Source organism: Scophthalmus maximus, chromosome 12 (genome assembly GCF_022379125.1).
Source record: "Scophthalmus maximus strain ysfricsl-2021 chromosome 12, ASM2237912v1, whole genome shotgun sequence".
Lineage (NCBI taxonomy): Eukaryota > Metazoa > Chordata > Actinopteri > Pleuronectiformes > Scophthalmidae > Scophthalmus > Scophthalmus maximus.
Genome location: NC_061526.1, coordinates 7,988,081 through 8,008,666, shown reverse-complemented (window position 1 = coordinate 8,008,666; position 20,586 = coordinate 7,988,081). Strand labels below are relative to the sequence as shown.

Genomic DNA, 20,586 nt, shown 5'->3' with positions numbered 1-20,586 from the left:
ACGGGCTTCATCCTCATCCTCGTTTGAATCCCAAGTGCTTTCTCTGGACTTTTTAAAAAACTTCCAAAAGTCTGATCTTACCGACCATTTTAATCATTTTGACAAAGTTTGAATCTTTTCTCACCTGTCACATTTAATCTCCCGCTCACAGGGGCCTTCAGGGTTGCCAGGATTCCCAGGAACTCCAGGTCTACCGGTGAGTTTTCCTGAAATGATCAGAAATCTCTTAACGTTTGACCAAAAACAAAACTTGCACGTTTGACGTCAACTTGCCTTTTTTACTTCCTGTTTTATCCCAGGGTCTGTCGGGGCAGGAAGGACCCCCGGGCCCCAGAGGAGTGCCCGGTTGCAACGGGACAAAGGTATTATGTTCAAGCAACAACAAAAACTCCCATTTTTGTGTCACATTACTGTGAAGTCGTCATTTCACCTTTCGCTTCCTCCGCTCTGCAGGGCGACAGAGGTTACCCAGGGTCCTCCGGTATCCCCGGACAACAAGGACTTCAGGTGGGTCGCCGAAGAGAAACACAAAGATCAGCCACCGCTCTGATTTCATCTGTTACCTGAAACATGTCTCGTCTTTTTTCCTTCCCTCCACTGTAGGGTCCACCTGGTCTGCCAGGATCAAAGGTCGGTAAAATACTGAATCTCTCCTCTCAGGACTGTTTGGATCTCTGTAACTTGTCTGTTAGTTTTGTTGTTCATCTCGGCAAAATTGGGCCCGGACATTTTCCAGAGTTCTGCTGTTCACATATGGCGAACGCGGCAGGAGATTGTCCGAGTCTGAGGCGTTCACAACAACAGGAAAACCTTTTTACGGAACAGTCAGGCGCCCGGGTGGAGCGTCCGCTCGCTCGTCGTGGATCTTCCGGAGATTTTCCTGCCGCTCACATTTTGCTCACTCTTCCGGATAAATTCAACCAAAATAGTTTAGGAACAATGTTCTTCTTTTAAAATGAAAATATATATATATATATATATATATGTATATATAAGTCTTACAGATAATATATTTTCTGATTAAAAACTGTTCTCCTTCACCACAAATCACAAAGAATTCAAACTTGTTTTTTGAAGTTATGATACTTTCCCGTCCTCCACAGGGAGACCCAGGCGACGTGATCTCCACCAACCGTTTCGGAGACAAAGGAGCAGTGGGACTGCCCGGATTGCCGGGAGTTCCGGTAAGTTGTCTCGACTGACGTGTTTGTTTTTTTAGTAACTTGGAAAAAGTATGACAATGTTCTGCTTGCGTTCCCGTCGCAGGGCTCCCCAGGGCCCGCTGGTTTGCAAGGTCCGCTCGGCCCTCCAGGACCCAGAGGCTATGAGGTAAAACAGAGCTCCCTTCACATTTCAGTCGTGCAAACGGAATTAAATGGAGGCTGTTGAGGTGACTGGTGCGTCTGGTGTGGTTTTCTACAGGGTCGTCCCGGTCCTCCCGGTCCCCCCGGGCCCAAGGTGAGTCCATTGTGTCGTCATTTCCTTGTAAAACAGAGGCCACATCATTTATCCTCTTCATCTTTTTCTCATCTGTTTTTTTAAAAAGACGTCTCCCTGCTCTCTTTTTAGGGAAACATGGGTTTGAACTTCCAAGGACCCAAAGGAGAGAAGGTACCGTTCATCCCCTCTAGTCTCTCAAAAACATTAAACCACAGACGAAGACCATCTCGTCTGTTTAGTTCTCTGCTCCTTCATCTCATTTCGTCCATTTTCTGCGTGAGCGCAGGGTGAACCAGGTTTGCCGGGACCCGCCGGTCCTCCGGGGCAGGTGGGGGAGCAGAAGAGGCCGCCAGAGACGGAGATTCAGAGAGGAGACAAGGTAACGCCACCACCCTGAAAAATCACCAGTTCGATCCGTCCGCTCCTTTGGTGATAATCACGCCTTGCGTTTTTTTGAGGTTTACGCTCGAATGAGGGACCTTTTGATTTTTTAAGACAAGTATAAAATAAAATAAAAGCCTTTCTGAAGGAAATATAACAAAAATGGCCGGCACAATAACTCTAAACTCGCCTAGTAACCAGCAAAAGTGAAGAATTGTTGAGTGAAATATTTGAACTTTGTAATTTACCGTTTATGGTTTTCGTGTGTTTTGTCTCCAGGGTGATCCAGGAATTCCCGGCCAACCGGGCGATCCAGGCTATCCAGGGCCTCCCGTGAGTATCTATGGGAATAAAAAAAATAATACATGAATAAGAAAGGAGAGTTATTGAGAGAGGCGAACCCTGAACGAAGCTCTTCTCACCTCGTGTCTTGTGATCCCAGGGCCCCTCGGGTGGAAACAAGGGAGATAAGGGCGAACCAGGAGAGGCCGGCAAACGGGTGAGTACAGTTCACACACAAACGGATTTACTGATGCATTGTAATGTTACGCAAACCATCCGCCCTACAAGGCCAAACCCTAGCGGTGCGTTCACACCAAATGTGAAGCAGATGTTTGGCACGTATGAGATTACGTATAAAGTCGATGCAAAGAAGAAATTCGTCAACTCGAGCGAAATGTCTCGAAAGCCAATTAGCGCCGAGGTCCTCCCGACGTCACTGGAGTCCACATCCAATAGAGAATGGGCAGATGTTCTCGGGTTTACGTTTACTCAAATCTTAGCCTCCCGAACAGTTATTTAAAAGGAGTGACGATGAACCGAAAAAGTCTGAGGTCAAATTGGTCCTTACGAAGGCGGAAGTACAGGGGGAAAATACGTTTTTAAAAATTTTTGTTAAGTTTTGTCAATGATGATATCTTTAAAAATGAAACACAAAGTCTGTCCATGATCTATATTTTTCTCCTCTTGACAGGGCAAACCAGGCAAAGATGGCGACCCGGGTCCTCCAGGCTTCCCTGTGAGTTCTGCCAACACGCGACACAATTCATAACGCCTTTAAAAAAAAATACATATCATGCCAATTTTCATCACTCGTCCAACTTTCTATTCATTTCCTTTTTTCACCATCAGGGAGTCAAAGGAGATTCAGGATTGCCAGGTCCTCCAGGCAGGGATGGAGAGAGAGTATGTTTTCTTCTTATCCCCTAATGTATTTTAGAATTATATTCAACAGGTCATAAGTCGTAATATCAATACTGTTGTTATTTTAACATTTCATTTTTTTTTTTAGGGTCTAAAAGGAGATCGTGGATACCCCGGCCCACCAGGAGTGGTGTGTACTCTTCTTCTATCCATTTAAAAAACAAAAAACAATCTTAACTCTTAAATCTCATTTTGCTTTTTACGGAAAACTTGAGCAGAATCCCAATAATCTATAATTGCGTGAGTGAAACTACATGAAGACTGTGTAGTTACCGATATAAAATCTAATGAAATACTCCCTAATGTTACAACAACAACATTTATTTTATTCCTAAATAAATGAAAAATATTTAAAGCCTTTCAACAGCTGTTGTTGATGTGACGTCTCAGTGCACTACCCTCTTCTGACCACTAGATAGTGACATTTATCTCTGTCTTGCCTTGATTTTTTTCAATTAGTTATTGATATTTCACATTATTTATTCTGTTGAAATCCTTAATTAAAAAAACATTTTATGTATCATATTTATTTTTAATTTTAGATGATATACTTTTTGAATTTTTTACTTTATAAGAATAATAGTTATGATTATTTAACTAAAGGTGCTTGGCGGGCAGTCAGGAGGTCTGGTCGGTCCTAAAGGTGAGCCCGGATACCCCGGGTCAAATGGCCTCAAAGGAGACAGAGGACCAACAGGTAAAGACAAAACTCACACAGACGACAAACATTCAAATACACCGTCATTTACACTCAGGTTGTTGCTAAGTATGAACATTGTCCCCCTGTCTTCCTTAGGTTTGTCAGGACCCCCCGGACAACCAGGACGCCCAGCAATTGGTGGCAATGGTCAGCCTGGACCTCCAGGTTTCCCTGGGGAGAGGGGTCAGAAGGGAGACAGTGGGGCTCCAGGAATCTCTTTGCCAGGATCCCCGGGACGTCCGGGATCTCCTGGTGGCCAGGGCCTACAGGGGCCCCCTGGACCTCCAGGCTTTTCCAGTGCAGCTCAAAACTGCGTCACCGGAGAGCCCGGGCGTCCAGGCGTGCAGGGAGAGAGAGGTTACCCAGGAAACTCGGGCCAGAAAGGTGAGAGAATATGAGGAAGTTGCAGTTTACTCACAAAGTTTACTGTCAAATTAAACAAACGCTTCAGAAAAAACAAACAAACACTGATGTCAATGATGGGATGCCATTTCAGGTGAGAAAGGTGAAACCTGCGTGAATTGCTTTACTGGCACAAGTTCCGTCCCAGGACCCCAAGGACCGGCGGGATCACCTGGATTCCCTGGTAATACCCCTCAAAGTTATTCCCACTAGGGACATTTACATTTATTTCTGTTAATTCACTGTTATTCTTTTCATCCGCCTTACCAGGAACTCCTGGCAGCCCAGGTCTCAAAGGAGACAGAGGATTTCCAGGAACGTCTGGTGGTGTCGGCTCCCCTGTGGGTAGTTTTTACTTTCTACATCCTTTAAAGACCAGACAAAATCTTGGTAATCTATTCCCGATAAAGAACTACAACCGGGGGTTTGGTTCCCTCTGCTCTGAGTGTAAATTTGACTTTATTTGCCTTTTTTCCCCTTTGGTTGTTGGAAGTTGGATGTTGAAGCATTGATTCTTTTTGCATTTTGTTGGATATTTGCTTAATCCTTCGGTTCACGGATCAGGAAATTGCGGTGCAAAAATGCTTGAGGTCCCTTTAGAACTATTACATATTTTGTCCAGCAGGGAGCAATAACAGGTTTTAGCTGCTTAGCTCTCTAAAAACAATTGGCGTTATCAAATTTGCACATATTGATCTTGGTATCTGCCTCAGAAATGTTCTCGTATCCTCTTTTATCTCTGGCCATGAGTCAAAGTTGGATTGGTTTCTTCGAAAGGTCAAATCTAAAGTACTAACAACCAGTTCAATTATTTTCTTATCCTTCCGGTTCCAGGGTTCCCCCGGTCCTCAGGGCTCTCCAGGATTCCCCGGAGAGAAGGGTGACCCAGGTGATGCAATCGCAGTCAGTGGTATCAGGGGAGATAAAGGTGACACTGGCTTCCCCGGATCACCCGGTCTGCCAGGATTGGATGGTCGGTCTGGTCGTGATGGACAGCCTGGATCTCCTGGACCCAAAGGAGCTCCAGTAGGCAGCTTCTACTTCCTAAATATTTAAAGGGATTGATCCATCCATGGTCCATTTCATTACTAATGTGTATTTGTGACTGTGTTTGACAGGGCTCTCTGCTGGTGAAAGGAGAACGAGGACTACCCGGCGATTCAGGTGCCCCTGGTGTTCCAGGGGACAGGGGTCTTCCTGGTCCACCTGGCTTTGGACCTCAAGGGCCCCCAGGAGAGAAGGGTATTCAGGGTGTCTCAGGAAGACCTGGAGGCCCCGGCGCACCCGGTAAGAGGATCATTTTAGCTTCATCGAGTGATGATTCCAAATAAGAAACTGATTCGAATCGCTCAAAGACACATCAGTAGGGGTGGGACACACTCACTTCCCAATTCTCTGACCTTTCGCCCTGTGCTTTCTCTCACCACGCAGGTGGTAAAGGTGAACCAGGCCTAGCAGTGGCAGAGAAAGGCTTACCAGGATCCAGAGGACAGGATGGCGAGCCCGGACTGTCAGGTTCACCAGGTATACAATCACGATTTAGAATGCATCTCACCACAAAATAAGATTACATGTATTTGTTGTCTGACTGGCTTTGTTTTTGTAATTTCCTGTTCTCAGGTAACCCAGGTCAGCCCGGACAGCCTGGTTTCCCTGGTTTACCAGGAGCAAAAGGTGATCCTGGACTCCCGGGTATCGGACTCCCTGGACCCCCAGGAGCTAAAGGTAAAGACGCCGACAAACAATCCTTCCACCCTTTTCGTTCTGGTCTCTTGACTACTCTCTCTGTCCCCCTATCTCCTCCTCTAAACTTGTATTGCCCTTTCTTCCTTCCCATTATACCTCCTTGTTACCTTTCACTCTACCTTCATCCACCCTCTTTGCTTTTTCTCCTCCAGGATTCCCAGGTATCCCCGGCCAGCCAGGATCTCCTGGAGGACCAGGCAGACCAGGAGTAGATGGACTCCCTGGCCAGCCTGGACTTTCTGGACTTAAGGTAGGTCTATAGAAGGACAGACAGATAAAATACGACATTAATACCGATTGCAAATTCATTCAAAGTCATCTAAAGAGGTTGATGAGAATTGATATACTTTCATGGCAATAAACATACTAATTTGGCTTCCTGTGTGTGTGTGTTTGTTTGACAGGGTGAACCGGGCTTTGGACTTCCTGGTCCACCTGGTTTACCAGGAGTCCCTGGATCTAAAGGTTTCCCCGGACTAAAGGGAGATTCTGGTTTCCCTGGCGGCCCTGGTTCACCAGGAAGATCTGGATTTGACGGCGGCCCAGGATCCAAAGGTATTCTGTGGTTCTGTTATTGATGTGATGTGTCTAAAGGGACATGTGCATGAATGTGTGAAGCCAGTATATCAAGCTAACAGCCGCACCCTCTTCTCCCTGTGCAGGTGAGCCCGGTATACCTGGTAGCCCTGGATCTCGTGGCCCACCTGGACCCCCCTCCATTGGCTCATTGGGGGTCCCAGGCCCCCCTGGAACTCCAGGCCCAATGGGACCACCAGGTAAGATGAATAAGATTGGATTGGGTAAATTTTTCTGCCCAACTTTTCCTGAAATAAAATAAATACACATATGTTGAAAAATGTCCTTTTTGTAGGTTGCAGTTACACTGGAAAATATATAGTAGTAAAAAATATGATGAGCTATATCAAAATATGAATGCAGAATGTAATCAGTCTCATTTGCCATATGATAAGGATATATTTTGATGTGTTTTACCCCAGGATAGTGCATGACATGTCGAGCTTGTCAAGGTGTTTGGATGTCATTTTGGTACAAGGGTTCAAACTATGTTGCACACTTTCCATGTGAGCACATAATATACATAATATGTAAATTATGTTTCAGATTACATCATTTACATATTAAGCAATACTGCAGAACTTTTGGGCACATGATATCCGGTATCTTGACTGTTCTGGGCTTTTGTCTTCAGATCAGATGACAATCAGATTTTTCAGATCATCGTCATTTTTCATCATGAGACATTTCCATCTTATTTGGCTGTGGGAGTCATATCTCCGGGAATGAAACCCCAGGCAGCTTTTCTGTTCAAAACCAGGGTTTTGAACAGAAAAATCCCAAATCCAGAGAGTGAAATCTTTCTGTCATTGTTGCAGGATTCCCTGGATCAAATGGAGGGAAAGGAGACCCCGGCCCTCCAGGTCTAGACATCCCAGGATTGCCAGGAGACAGAGGAGCTCCAGGTTTCCCAGGTTCTCCAGGACCAGCTGGAACCCCTGGACCTCCTGGAGGTCCTGGACGGGACGGCCTGCCTGGATTGCCAGGTAAAATACATCGCTAACATCAATTAACTACAATTATGACTTACTATCTAACCTGATAGCTGACTGACAAACGACGATTGACTAAGTGATAAATATATGTTGTAGTGTCAAGGCTGAGTAACACTGAAGTAATTTTTCAGCATTTCGTAAAGAAAAATTAGAAATTGGCTTTAAAAGATGGTAGAATCAATGCTAACTAGCTAGAAGCTGATGGGATTTGGCCTAGAACAGACTCAAGGCCAAGAATGTTAACACTGCTCTAACTTCTCTTTGCTCGTCTTTGATGTCTGACTGGATGCAGGTAACAAAGGAGACATGGGTCCCATGGGATCTCCAGGACCTTCTGGAGGCCCAGGAGGACCAGGAGGACCTGGCGCTCCTGGACTTAAAGGTATTTACAAAAGCACACTCTCCATATCTCTTGCATAAAGCCCTAAAACAAATGCATTGACAAGGTAGAGTGAGACGGATAAATTGGCCAGGCCACTAAACGATATTGGCTTCCTGCAGATGATAACAATTTAGTGGCAACCATACACCGCAATATCAAACGACCTCTCTGATTCTCACGTCTCCCTTCTCAGGTGAAAACGGATTCCCAGGTAGAGACGGTGGACCCGGTGGTCCTGGCGGTAAAGGAGAGCGGGGCGACCCCGGTGTCCAGGGACCCCCGGGTCCCAGCACGACACAATTAGCCATCAAGGGAACCAAAGGAGATCCAGGACTATCAGGTGCAGCTCACTGCCTCTTAACAAGTCATTCTAAAATCCAATTCAATTACTAGTCAGTGTATTATTATAATATATTTTTTTGTGTGTACTACAGGTGCACCAGGTTTTCCGGGTCAGAAAGGCATCAGCGGTCTCCCTGGAGACCCTGGACTTTCGGGATCAGATGGTCGCCCGGGACTCCCCGGACCACCAGGTATAATTTTGACATCCAACACATTCTACATAAATCCATATGTATTCACGCAAATAGATCTCTCATGTGCCGCTTCCATTGTGTGAAGGTCCCAAAGGAGATTCTGGAATCCCAGGAAGCTCAGGTGGACCTGGAGGACCTGGACTAAAAGGCAGCATGGGAGAAATGGGATTCCCTGGTGTGTTTGAATGTCTCATAGCTCTCTATCAGTATTTAACTATCTAATCAGTATCGAACAGACTTAATCACCTGATATCTGTGCCATAAATGCTGCTGTTTCACTGTGACCGTATCACAGGACCATCAGGGCAGAAGGGTCTACCAGGTCAGTCGGGACGGCCAGGATCGCCGGGACAGCCAGGATCATCTGGTTTCCCTGGATCTAAAGGTGAACCAGGTTCTGCGGGAGTCGGACCACCTGGACAATCTGGACCCAAGGTGCAGAACTTAACCACAGAAAAATGTCTAATTCAGAAAGAAGTGCAAGTGTAGGTTAACACTTTGCTTCCTTGCTGTGTCTCGTAGGGTGAGCCAGGCCAGCCTGGGTTCCCAGGAAATTCAGGACTCAAAGGAACTCCAGGATCACCCGGTCTCCCAGGTTTACCTGGAGGACCAGGCGTCAAAGGTGATCCAGGCCTCCCAGGATTCCAAGGTAGGTTTAAGAAAGACCACCAGAAGTCATTAAGACTAGTGACAGAGGAAAGGCACTTGTACTGATGTTCTGCATGAATCTTCCAAGTTATGTAGAGAGTTTTTGACTTAAACAACAGTGACTCATCCATCTTCTCTGTGTGCTCTCCTGTCAGGTTCTCCTGGTATCTCTGGGCCTAAGGGTCTTGACGGGGGGCCAGGTGCCCCAGGTCTCACTGGAGCACCCGGTAGACCAGGAGAGGGTGGACGATCAGGAGCACCAGGGTTGCCAGGAGACAAGGGTCAGGCAGGTCGGGATGGGATCCCAGGACCGGCTGGAGTCAAAGGAGAGCCAGGTAAGTCATTGGCCATATTGTTTCGGAACAAATCATTTGTAATTTGGATTCTATTAAGGTCACTTCTGACTCATGTTGTTCTGCAGGACTTCCTGGTTTCGGTGGCCCCGGTCCTTCTGGGCTTCCAGGGTTGCCAGGTGAGTTACCACCAGCTATAGTTACGAACATAACATGTCAATTTTCATCCCTGCACTGACATAACAATCGCTACTCTAACTATCTGTTTAGGTGCTAAGGGAGACCCAGGTCTTTCCGGTCCCTCTGGCAATCCAGGTTTCCCTGGCACTAAAGGAGAGGCTGGCTTCCCTGGTTCCCCTGGTCTTCCAGGAAACAACGGCCCTCCTGGGCCTCCAGGACTGGCTCTGCAGGGCCCGAAAGGACTCCAAGGTCCCCCCGGACCCCCTGGACGAGCAGGTAAAGCACTTGGATAGTATACTTGTCGCCACATGCACTGTCAGAAATTGCTGCCTGGTTTTCTCCGTCAGACCGGTAGGCTGAGTAATGGTTTGTTTTACTCGGTGGCTCCTGCAAGTAAACACAAATGGTACTGTGACCCGCGGATATCTGATCGTTTTCTTACTGATGCAGACGTCAGGAGGATCTCAACGCTAATTGGCGTCACACGAATACTTTGCACGTGTCTACTGTACTTGCGTCTTTGTTAGGATTTTGTAGTTTAGAAAGTTTGCTCCGCGTAATCCTGTGGTTCGTGGAGTTCGGAAGTTGCAGTAAACATATCTCGTTCAGGCTCCACTTTCAAGTGTGAGAACCAAGCAGCAAATGGCAGAGTGCACTGTTTTGAACGTCAACGCTTTCGTCTCCATGTCAGTTGTTGTTGATTTGCATGGGACGTGGTTGCACCAATCGCTGGCACCAGTCGTAACAGCCACATGTCACTGTTTGACGCACATGTCTAGTCGTTGTCAAGATCACTGAGCACTGATGATAGAAGTTTGTGTTGCTCCTCCACCTCCACACTCGAGGGGGCGGGGGAGTGCCCCTCACACACAAATCATTGTTTGCCACCTGGGGGTTTGACCACGCCCTCAAAAAGAGCATGAGTTATTAATCTTTAATTCTCTTATCCACCAATCCATTTGTCCTCATATGTCCTCACCCCCTATGCCCCTCCCGATTCTCCCGATCCCAGAAATGGGGGAGGGTGTTATCTGTTCATCTCTCCGCAGCCCTGACCTGCTGTGCACTGTACGTCGTCATGTGAGGTCATTTTGAAGAAACGTTGGGTTGTGAAGCAGCTGAACCTGAGACAAACGCTAAAATACTCTCAACAGCATCTTGACGGATTAGGACGTTTATTGTCAGAGAATCTCATGAAAAGGCCAAAATCAACTAATTTTCTTAATTGCAAGTTTTTAAAGAATATAAGCTTCCATAATTTCCAAATGCAGATTGGGTGAATGCGGCTCAATCAGGAGCAAAGTGTGTTTTGTTTAGGATCTACTCTCAGTGGTGGATTAATACACATTTTGTGTATGTACAGCAAAATATTCAGGACCTAGTTACAATTAATGTTAATTACAAAAAAACAAAAAAATTCACGTTAGTCTCCAAACGCTTTTCCATGAATATAAGCAACAATCATTTGAGCGTGTAGTTGTGAGTATTGCGTGTTTGCGTCTGGCTTTGCTGTCTCGAGTTTGTTTTGTCCCACCAATCATTATCATCATCATCATCATCGTCATCATCGTCATCATCATCATCGTCTTCTGCATGGGTTCGCTGCTTGTCCCAACACAAACACACACACACTGAGAACAAGCCTAACACAGTGCTGGAAAAAGATTCCTGACGTGTTCCACTTTCTAATCTGCTATAATTGATATTGAATCACCAAAACGATTGCTTTCTTCCAAACGAGAAATAATAATCAGATATAACATGATAGATATTGAGTCGCGTAATTCGCAGTAAGATAATCACTCACGTCAGCTCGGACCACACATCAGCACTGTGTCGGGCTAAGGAAAAAAAACAAAACACTCGAGTGTAATTGTCTGGGTAATAAATGCTGATGGTGTGAACATTTTACCTCCTGCTTCCTGTGGTGTGGCCCCACCCACACATGGTGTGGCCCCGCCCCTTGGCGCGATGATACGTGCCCCACCGGCCGCCGCAGGTCCCTCAGGTCAGACGGACGGCGTCCAGACTCCTACTGCACGATCTTTTACAGCAACAATGAGTTTTAATCTCACCCTCTCTGATCCGCTGGGAACAAATTTCACCTGGAACCTGCATTTTCCTCTTTTCCCCACCCTGAATGAAACGTCTCCTTTCAATTTTCATGCACACTGATGGTAGAATAACGCACCTTTAACAAGTAAGCACCTTCTGAAAAGAACTTATAATGAAAATAAATCTACATCTATAACACACCTAAGATTAAAAAATTGGCACAATCGGCATGTTAACTGAATCACACGTAGGTATTTAGTCTAACAAGTCAGATTGTGTTACGCATTTTTACAGTTAAACGAACACCACGTGACTAACTCACCTGCAAAATTAAATCATTGTTTTTAATCATGTGTCACATGCTGTAGTTCCAGTTGCGCTGGATGTTATTTTAATTTAGTTATTTTTGTTTGTACATAGGGTTAAAATAACGTTAGCATTTAACATTTAATATTTTTAAAAGATCAGGTATTAGTCATTCACACGTAGCATATGTCGTATCATAATTACCTTTTGTAATTTTGTAAGAACCAAGTTGTAATTTAATGATAATTAAAATTACGACTACGGGTTTAAGGTCGTATTGGAAAAAATAATTCAGAGATTTCGAATAAAGTCATAATTTAACTACAATAAAAATAAGGACAAAGTTTTGAGTCTAAAGTCATAATTTAACGGTTACAAAATAAGACATTCAGGGTCATATTCATGAAAATGAATTTGGAGATTTCAAGAATAAAGTCGCAATTTTACGAGAGAAGCTCATTACATTATGAGAACCGAGCGCTATTTTAGGCTACGTGTAATTTTAGAGGGAAAATATATCCCTTTAATTACAACTTTACAAGTAATGTGTTTTTCGTGTAATATTTCAACTTTACTCTTGAAATTCAATATGGCCCAACATTAATTTTTTTCTGCCATGGGACTTCAGTGGAGCGAATGATGAGATTCGTTGTTGGCTGAAGAATATCGGTTTAAATTGAACCAGATTAACAGCAACATAGAAACAGCTCCGTAAATATCAATCATCTACAAGCTAAAACAACCGTCCGATAGGTTTAAAACCTCCTTGTTGTGTGAAGATAAAATACCTGTCGTGGTTTAGTCTGACTTGTGTGTTTCTGTTCTAATGCTACTGCCTAAACCTCCTCTCCTTCTTTTTTTTTGTACCTCATACCGTCAACCCGGCTCCACTTTACCCCGGGAATTCTGGGAACCCTAGGTCCTCCAGGTTAGACTCCAGTGGTTTGATGGTGTATTTGATCCTCTTTGCTCTTCCATGGGGGTTTGTTTTGGGGGCAAAGGGGAAGCTCCATGTTTTTTCCTCTTACAGGGTTTTCTGTTGAAAATGAGAATGACAAAATCCGTGACAAAAGCTGTTATGGCTTAATAATTTCAGGAGCAAACATTGAATTCGTTGTTGTGAGTGTGTGTGTGTGAAAATTTTGAAGCTTGTGTTGACCCGTTAGTGGTCGGGATTTCACTCTCTGTTTATCCCACAGGACGAGTTGGAGGTCTCTCTCACACTCACACACACACACACACACACACACACACACACACACACACACACAAAACTAAAATGTGGTCCAGTTTGTTGTAGAGGATCATCTGTACAAGAATCAAAAACAAAAAAAAATTGTGCTTCCCCAGATGTGAAGCTACTCTGGATAAAAAAAATTATTTCAATTTAAAAGAAATTGCAAATGTTGTAATCCCTGGTCAACTTTGAGAAATTCTGACTAAAGTGACAGGCAGAATTAAATGTAAAATGTGTTTTATGTTCCGTATCAATAAACCGTCTTTTATTAGAATAAGTAATTAAATGCTTCTCAGACGGTGATGCCAAATTTGGGAATGCAACTTCTTGACTTTGTGTTGCAAAGTAAAGTGAACTGTGTTTATACGAAATAAGTTTATTTATGTGAGATTATTTAAAATATGAAATCACGAGTTCAGGTGATTTTTGCAGGCTCTGATAAATGCAACTGATCCCAGAGTGAGAAATCTAAATGTGTTGTTTCTCTGTCGTACTGTACCTGACCTTTGAACCCCTCTGGCATTTGCATGTGAAGGTCCAGCCGGTCCCGAGGGTCCTCGTGGACCCCAAGGAAGTGGCGGCGTTAAGGGAGAGAAGGGTATTGCCGGCGCTCCCGGCCAGCCCGGCTTCCCCGGACAGAAGGGAGACGCCGGTGTTCCAGGATTCCCTGTAAGATCACAATGTTACAGTTCCTTTTCCATTAACCTTCGAAGGATCGAAGAAAAGCAAATTTACAGAATTTGTCCACGCCGCTTTCTTCCCAGGGTACCTCTGGTCTTCCCGGCGGCCCCGGTATAAAGGGAGACATCGGTCTGCCTGGCGTTCCTGGATTCCCTGGTCAGTCCACAATCCTTGTCACAGCAGTTTCTCAGTCTCTCTACATCCAAGATATCTATTTCAATCTCATCTGTATCATAAACTGTGTTTGTTGTTTTGCCAGGACCGAAGGGAGACTCCGGACTTCCCGGTGGCAGCGGTCTTCCTGGAGATCCTGGAGAAGTTGGACTTACTGGTGGGCGTTTAAACACTGAGATGTGCCTTTGAAGTCGATTGAATTGTTTTGCCTTTTTGAATTTGAATTATGTTCCTCTGCAACATTTGACCCATAGGCCCTCCCGGTGATCCCGGTGTTTCTCCGACTCCCATTGTGGTGAAGGGAGAGCGAGGACCCCCTGGTCCTCAGGGCCAGCCTGGTTCTCGGGGCCAGCCTGGGTCTCCTGGACGCGACGGACTCACCGGTGGGTGAATCTGGCCTCCTACAAAATATCACTGTACAAAATGAAACATAATGCAACTTGCCAGCATCTCTTGTTTAAATCTCGCTGTTCTCAGGTCAACCTGGTAACCCTGGAGATCCTGGAACGGAGGGTCCGCCTGGCTTCAGCGGCGCACCTGGCAGGAAGGGAGACACTGGACCTGCAGGCCAGCCCGGTACGTAAAACCATCATCTTGGACCAAAAAGTTAAACATCAAATAATCATTTTAGGGGGAACAACTTCCCTGATCCTTAAGCCCCAAAACTGTTCCCTTGATCAAATATCTGCCTTTCCTCTTCAGGTCAGCGTGGCTACCCGGGTCCCCCCGGTTCAGACGGTCCACAGGGCCCCCCTGGTCTTCCGGGAACAGCCTCTGCAGCCCACGGCTTCCTGATCACGAGACACAGCCAGGGTCAGGATGTGCCCAGCTGTCCCGACGGGACGAGCTCCATCTACGACGGATACTCCCTGCTCTACGTGCAGGGCAACGAGAGGGCACACGGACAAGACCTCGGTACGGGAGATTTTTGTTTTTACCAGAAAGTGATTTGGGACCCGAAGCGTTCGTTGTTGCGGTCCTACCTTATCTTCTTCCCCTTCCAGGCACGGCGGGCAGCTGCCTGCGCCGGTTCAGCACCATGCCCTTCATGTTCTGCAACATCAACAACGTCTGCAACTTTGCCTCCCGCAACGACTACTCCTACTGGCTGTCCACGCCGGAGCCCATGCCCATGAGCATGGCCCCCATCACCGGGGAGGGCATCAAGCCGTTCATCAGCAGGTAGAGGGGGCGGGACAGGGGGGATGAGGGAGCCGAGTCGGATGTGAGGTATTTCATTTCGACATTTTCTTTCTTTCTTTTCAAGGTGTTCGGTGTGTGAAGCTCCGGCCATGGTGATCGCAGTCCACAGTCAGACCATCCGGATTCCCTCGTGCCCTGCGAACTGGGAAGCTCTGTGGATCGGATACTCCTTCATGATGGTACACACTTACCAACACAATTGCGTGCTCCAGCCTCTCAACAATATCTGCTTCCAACGTCGAAACCGTCTGAACAGTCGGTCCTCTTCTCGCATGTGACACTCCCTTCCTCTTCCCTTTCCCTCCCCCAGCACACCAGTGCGGGTGCCGAGGGCTCCGGTCAGGCCCTGGCCTCCCCTGGCTCCTGCCTGGAGGAGTTCCGCAGCGCTCCCTTCATCGAGTGCCACGGCAGGGGGACGTGCAACTACTACGGCAACTCCTACTCCTTCTGGCTGGCCACAGTAGAAGCCACTGAGATGTTCAGGTATGGACGGGCGCTTCGGTGACTAGTGAAGCTGTGGAATGGGAGAACGGTCAAGGGTCCGATAAGGGATTTGCACAAAGTTATATATTTTTCATTTTCTTTTTCTTTTTTAAAATCTACCCACAAGCGCTGCTGGTAAATTTTGCAATGACGTACGTAGATGTGAAAGGACAAAATTAGATTTTTTAAAAAACGGGGGACATTTTACCATCAAGTAATAGATGTGTCAGCGCTCTCTGGTGGACAGAATATGTAATGAAGATATCTATATATATATCAAAATGATTTGGATGGATTTTTCCACGTCCGTCTTAATGGCCTTTAACCTTTGACCCTTGCAGGAAGCCCCAGCCGGAGACTCTCAAGGCGGGAAACCTGGGGACGCGCGTCAGCCGCTGCGTGGTCTGCATGAAGAGGACGTAACGGCACACGGCAACCGCGAGCACGCCCACTGTTGCCGGGGGACGACCAATCATTAACGATAGATGATTGGATGAGGGACAAGTAGCGGGAGGGGGGGCGGGTGGGGTGGAGTTGTGGTGGTCGCCATTGGCGACGAGGTGGAATTCCTATGGTGCATTTGTCTTCCGAGGGGGGGAAAAACAAACTAATTGTGTTAAAACTTAAACAATGGTGCTACTGTGCGACACAGCTTACAAAAAACAAGAAAAGAAAAAAAAAACTGACGTGAATAAATCTGACATTCAGTCTTTGTTTTTCTTAAGAAGTACCTCAACATGAAAGCAGAAAGATATCCACTAAACGGTGCCACGGCGGATGTGTGCATTTTTTCTTTCTCTCTTTCCCCTTCTTTCCCTTTCACTTAAACATATTAAAAAAAGAAAACACACTTTTGACGTTGGTGCAACAAAAAAATGTGATACTGTTCATCGAGGTTCCAGACAGAAGTGCTCTTTTGTTCCCTTTTTTGGGGGTGGGGCTTATTGACGAGGACTGGGTGATTAACCAAATCGGCACTTTTTTGACTTCGGAACATCCACGATGAGATGCACTGACGATGAGCTTTCCTTTCGTGACGCTGACTGCCTTTTTTTCTTTTTTCTTTTTGAATGACTAGCTCGTCTTCATTCTCTCTCTTTCTCTGTCGTCCTCCCGTCGTGTTGTGGCGTCACACCTGCTGGTACTAACGCTGCCGTAGCTTCGCCCGCTAACTGCCAGCCAACACCTTCTCTTTCTCTTCCCCCCTGTTTTTTTCTTTCTTTGTAAGTAATAAAATGTGTATATTATGTAAAACAGCTTCGTTTTTTTTTGTGTATTAGCTCTTCGGTCAGTATCAGCTGTTTGTTACGATTTTCCGGATTCTTTTTTTTTTTTTTTTTAGCTCGCGCACATTCTCACGCCTTCACACACAAACACACACACACACACACTCATTGTATTCATCCACTCACTCCACTGCTCACTGACACACACACCAACTCAGATATTGTACAAAGTAAGGCTTTTATGAATGAAACAGTATTTTATATATAATAAATATATATATTTGAAAAAAAAGAGAGGTTTAAAAGGTATATAAACTCTATTCGGCTGCGGGGAGATTGTTTTCCACCCAGGTTTTTTTTTGCATTTGACCGGAAAATAAAGCGAACTAGACGAGACACACAGACGAGAGCCATTTTCCCTCAGACATAATAGTCTTGTATGATGTTAACGATGCCAATCGCTTAAACCTTTTGTATTCAATTTGTAGAATTAATAAATGTTGAACTGAAATAAAAGGGGATTTGCTTTTAGGTAGTCTAATGATTTGGGGAATGTTACCGATGTTTTGTGCGAGAAAACGGATTCAATTGAAATTTTTGTCTGAAAACCATGATTGCATTATTTTTTCCAGGTGCTGGGCTTTACTGTAAAAAAAGAATAAAAAAGAGAGCCTGGGTTTCTGAGGGGAGGTTGGGTGTGAGGGGGGGCTCAAATCCACTTTGTCTGACCTGAACCCGTTCTCCAGAACCGGTTCCAGTCTTCACGCTGGACTCTGGTGAAACAGGCGTCTGAACATTGAGATCCGGTGTAACGGTCGCCGATGTGATCAGACTCCTGATGTACTGTAAGTCTTGTCTGAGAGGGGGGGGGGGGGGATTACTTGTGATTCCTGTTGTTTATTTTGATTTTTTCAAAACTGCTTTCATGAACTCTAATTTTATCAAACTGGGTTGCGATCAAAAATGTGTATTAATTTTTTTTGTTCTATTTTTGTTTTTCATGTTATGTTATCCAGAAGTTGTTATAAACTTTTAAGACTGAAATAAATACTATGTCCAAATTATTGTGTCCTGAAAGTCATTCACCAATTTCATGGATCATCGACAAAGAAAAAGAAAAATCGGGCTTATTTAGAGGACTGATATCAAGAGTGTAATTTGGTGTAGATCCAAATGAAAATCCGGATTTTGCGGAATGTGTTTTAATGAGGTGACTGTTAAGCTGAGGAAATTCTAGTTAAAGTTAAAATAGTTCAAAACATGCATTTGCATTTCCTGTTGAAAATACTTTGTGGCCCACCTCCCACTATGCCTCGGGTGAAATCGCAGAATGCCGACTGGCTGAAAAGCAGAGCAGATCAAAGTACAGTAGGTGATGTCACAGTGCAGAATAAGCTCCGCCAATCAGAAATGGTTACACAGAGACGGACAGAGAAAATCCTGGAATTACAGAAGAGTTTTCCGTGCATTCACACCAAACACGATGAGATTACATTCAAACTTAACGCAGATATGCAACTAAAAAAACTACGCAAATGGAGAAAACTATTTCAATTGTCACATTTTATCTTATATTTCAACAACATTCAGGGATACGCAACTTTTGTGACTCCTCTGCAACAACAGTGTCCCAGCCGTGTTTGTTACTTTTTGTATTGTGAGTATTTTGTTGTGTTGTGAGTATTTGGTTGTTGTGAGTATCTGGTTGTGTTGTCAGTATTTTGTCATTGTGAGTATTCAGTTGTGTTGTATTTGGTTGTGCTGTGAGTACTTGGTTGTGTTGTGAGTATTTGGTTGTGTTGTGAGTACCAGTATTTTGTCATGTTGTGAGTATTCAGTTGTGTTGTATTTGGTTGTGCTGTGAGTATTTGGTTGTGTTGTGAGTACTTGGTTGTGTTGTGAGTACTTGGTTGTGTTGTGAGTACTTGGTTGTGTTGTGAGTATTTGTCAGTTGTCAGTATTACGTTACGTTATCTCCAAGCAAATTGACGAGGATGTTTTCTCCATTTGTGTCTAAATGTCGCAGCACAATCTCAAACATATTCAATGAAGTTGAGCAACTGAAAAATGTGTGAAAAAAAAAAGTGAAACATTTCCAGAATCAGAATCAGCTTTATTGTCCGAGCACGGGTAACCTCGCGTACAAGTAATTTGACTCTGGCAGTGAACTTACACAGAACAACACTTAAATACACATTCAGTTCCTTGAATTGACCACAAACAGGAACATTGGGCCTTGTGCAAGAACATTGCTTTGTTCTTATCCAAAATATCTCTTCCATCTGTTCGTACCGTGAGTTCGTGGGAACCGGCCACGTCGGAGAAGTGTGTGAATTACCTGCGTGAACATGATGAACGTTCGTATTTGTGCGCAAAACTTCACGAGCATAACTAATCAACATAAACAAAGCCCCGATAAAACCATATAAGGCAACACACTTCCTGCCCCATGTCAGGAATGAGTCCGTCCATGAAAACAGCATGAAAGAGTAAAAAGTGGCGAGATCGGAGAATGAAGTTCTGCTTTCACAGATGAAGAAATGAGAGAATCTGTTTGTTCGAACGGTTCTTGCGCGAGGCCCATTGTCTTATTTATGACAGCTGTGTTTCCGTGGTATTAGTCTTGTCACAATCCTGCGTCAGGTGATGTCACGGCATGACGACATGAGGTTCACGTCAAACCTTTGGTCAAAGTCCCGTCGACAGTGTCCAGTCTGCCTTCACAGATACATCGGATACAGGAGTGCAGAACTTTCAGATTGAGGAAGTCAAAGAAATTTGAATCTTCTTTTCCAAAATGTTTCTGTACAAGTGTTTGAGATCATGCGCATGCACACGCAATACATGTGGGAGCGGGGAAACAGAAACTCGGTTCGAGCGCATATTGCACACATTCTCTCGTAATGAAGACAGTCATTTGATGCCATACTAGTGCGGACGGGGGCCAACAGGAGCACCTGGAGTAAACCCCAAAGGACCTCATCACTGGGACCAGTAGCCTGTGAAAGGGCTATAAGTTGAAGAATACCAGCAGTGTTACGAGTGAGACCATACTTACAAGGACAATTATAAACATCAACCAAGGAAGGACTTTGTTACAGCACTTGATGAATCGGCTCTTTGTCTTGAGCCGGCGACAGTGCCTGGTGATGTGCTTCTGCAGGGAGGTCACAAAGACTTCCTCCAGGGCCGGATCCTGCAGCGTCAAGGCGCACTCCGTCAGGAACCGGCCGTCCAGTCTGTGCTGCAGGTCCTTGACCACGGCCGTGCAAACCTTTTTGCAGCTGGACACGTCGGGACAGAGGCCGTCCTGGATGTCGAGTCTCTCCATCGTCTTGGCCGTCACCTGCCGGGTGTACTTGACCCAGGTCCGCTGGCTGAGGTTCTTGAGAACTTTGCACTTGGTGAGGACCCTCACGACCACGAGTGCCACAAAGACCCGCAGCTTGTTCCGGCGTAATTCGAGTTCTGCCGCTTCGTCCATATTGACAGTGTGTCGTATTCCATCTGTGGCTCGAGAATGGATCAAAGTCGAAGGACGAATTCTACCGGAGCGGATGTGTTTCCCCCTCTCGCGTTGTTGGTCGACGGCAGATGAAAGTAAGTCTTGTCGTGGCCGTTGCTCAGCAAAGACGACGAAGTGCTCTTTGAAGGGCTCCGATCAAAGCCGAGACGGGGGGATCATAGCGCCGCCGTGACGTCATCGGATTCTGCCTTTGTTCTGACACAAATCTTCCGG

General features: G+C 45.4%; 1 protein-coding gene across 2 annotated transcripts in view; it reads left to right on the top strand.

The window, feature by feature from the left end:
• Positions 1–17,909, top strand: part of col4a5 (collagen, type IV, alpha 5 (Alport syndrome)) — a 31,705-nt gene extending 13,796 nt beyond the window's left edge. Inside the window, exons 5-51 of one of the 2 annotated variants that reach the window (XM_035605316.2) lie at positions 152–196; positions 300–362; positions 454–507; positions 604–630; positions 1,104–1,184; positions 1,267–1,329; positions 1,423–1,458; positions 1,570–1,611; positions 1,727–1,819; positions 2,101–2,154; positions 2,264–2,320; positions 2,795–2,839; positions 2,953–3,006; positions 3,113–3,154; positions 3,628–3,721; positions 3,821–4,108; positions 4,221–4,310; positions 4,397–4,467; positions 4,961–5,152; positions 5,245–5,413; positions 5,558–5,650; positions 5,747–5,851; positions 6,025–6,122; positions 6,277–6,427; positions 6,535–6,648; positions 7,267–7,434; positions 7,736–7,825; positions 8,019–8,165; positions 8,260–8,358; positions 8,447–8,536; positions 8,657–8,796; positions 8,884–9,010; positions 9,165–9,344; positions 9,431–9,481; positions 9,573–9,758; positions 11,482–11,490; positions 12,763–12,771; positions 13,616–13,749; positions 13,845–13,917; positions 14,021–14,092; positions 14,190–14,318; positions 14,413–14,511; positions 14,638–14,850; positions 14,940–15,117; positions 15,203–15,317; positions 15,449–15,621; positions 15,963–17,909. In XM_035605316.2, coding sequence (XP_035461209.1) covers positions 152–196; positions 300–362; positions 454–507; positions 604–630; positions 1,104–1,184; positions 1,267–1,329; positions 1,423–1,458; positions 1,570–1,611; positions 1,727–1,819; positions 2,101–2,154; positions 2,264–2,320; positions 2,795–2,839; positions 2,953–3,006; positions 3,113–3,154; positions 3,628–3,721; positions 3,821–4,108; positions 4,221–4,310; positions 4,397–4,467; positions 4,961–5,152; positions 5,245–5,413; positions 5,558–5,650; positions 5,747–5,851; positions 6,025–6,122; positions 6,277–6,427; positions 6,535–6,648; positions 7,267–7,434; positions 7,736–7,825; positions 8,019–8,165; positions 8,260–8,358; positions 8,447–8,536; positions 8,657–8,796; positions 8,884–9,010; positions 9,165–9,344; positions 9,431–9,481; positions 9,573–9,758; positions 11,482–11,490; positions 12,763–12,771; positions 13,616–13,749; positions 13,845–13,917; positions 14,021–14,092; positions 14,190–14,318; positions 14,413–14,511; positions 14,638–14,850; positions 14,940–15,117; positions 15,203–15,317; positions 15,449–15,621; positions 15,963–16,044 — 4,785 coding nt within the window. In that variant the 3' untranslated portion in view covers positions 16,045–17,909. The remainder of the gene's footprint in view (positions 1–151; positions 197–299; positions 363–453; positions 508–603; positions 631–1,103; positions 1,185–1,266; positions 1,330–1,422; positions 1,459–1,569; positions 1,612–1,726; positions 1,820–2,100; positions 2,155–2,263; positions 2,321–2,794; positions 2,840–2,952; positions 3,007–3,112; positions 3,155–3,627; positions 3,722–3,820; positions 4,109–4,220; positions 4,311–4,396; positions 4,468–4,960; positions 5,153–5,244; positions 5,414–5,557; positions 5,651–5,746; positions 5,852–6,024; positions 6,123–6,276; positions 6,428–6,534; positions 6,649–7,266; positions 7,435–7,735; positions 7,826–8,018; positions 8,166–8,259; positions 8,359–8,446; positions 8,537–8,656; positions 8,797–8,883; positions 9,011–9,164; positions 9,345–9,430; positions 9,482–9,572; positions 9,759–11,481; positions 11,491–12,762; positions 12,772–13,615; positions 13,750–13,844; positions 13,918–14,020; positions 14,093–14,189; positions 14,319–14,412; positions 14,512–14,637; positions 14,851–14,939; positions 15,118–15,202; positions 15,318–15,448; positions 15,622–15,962) is intronic. The other variant, XM_047336202.1, reaches the window with a different exon arrangement.
• Positions 17,910–20,586: the final 2,677 nt, after the last annotated feature.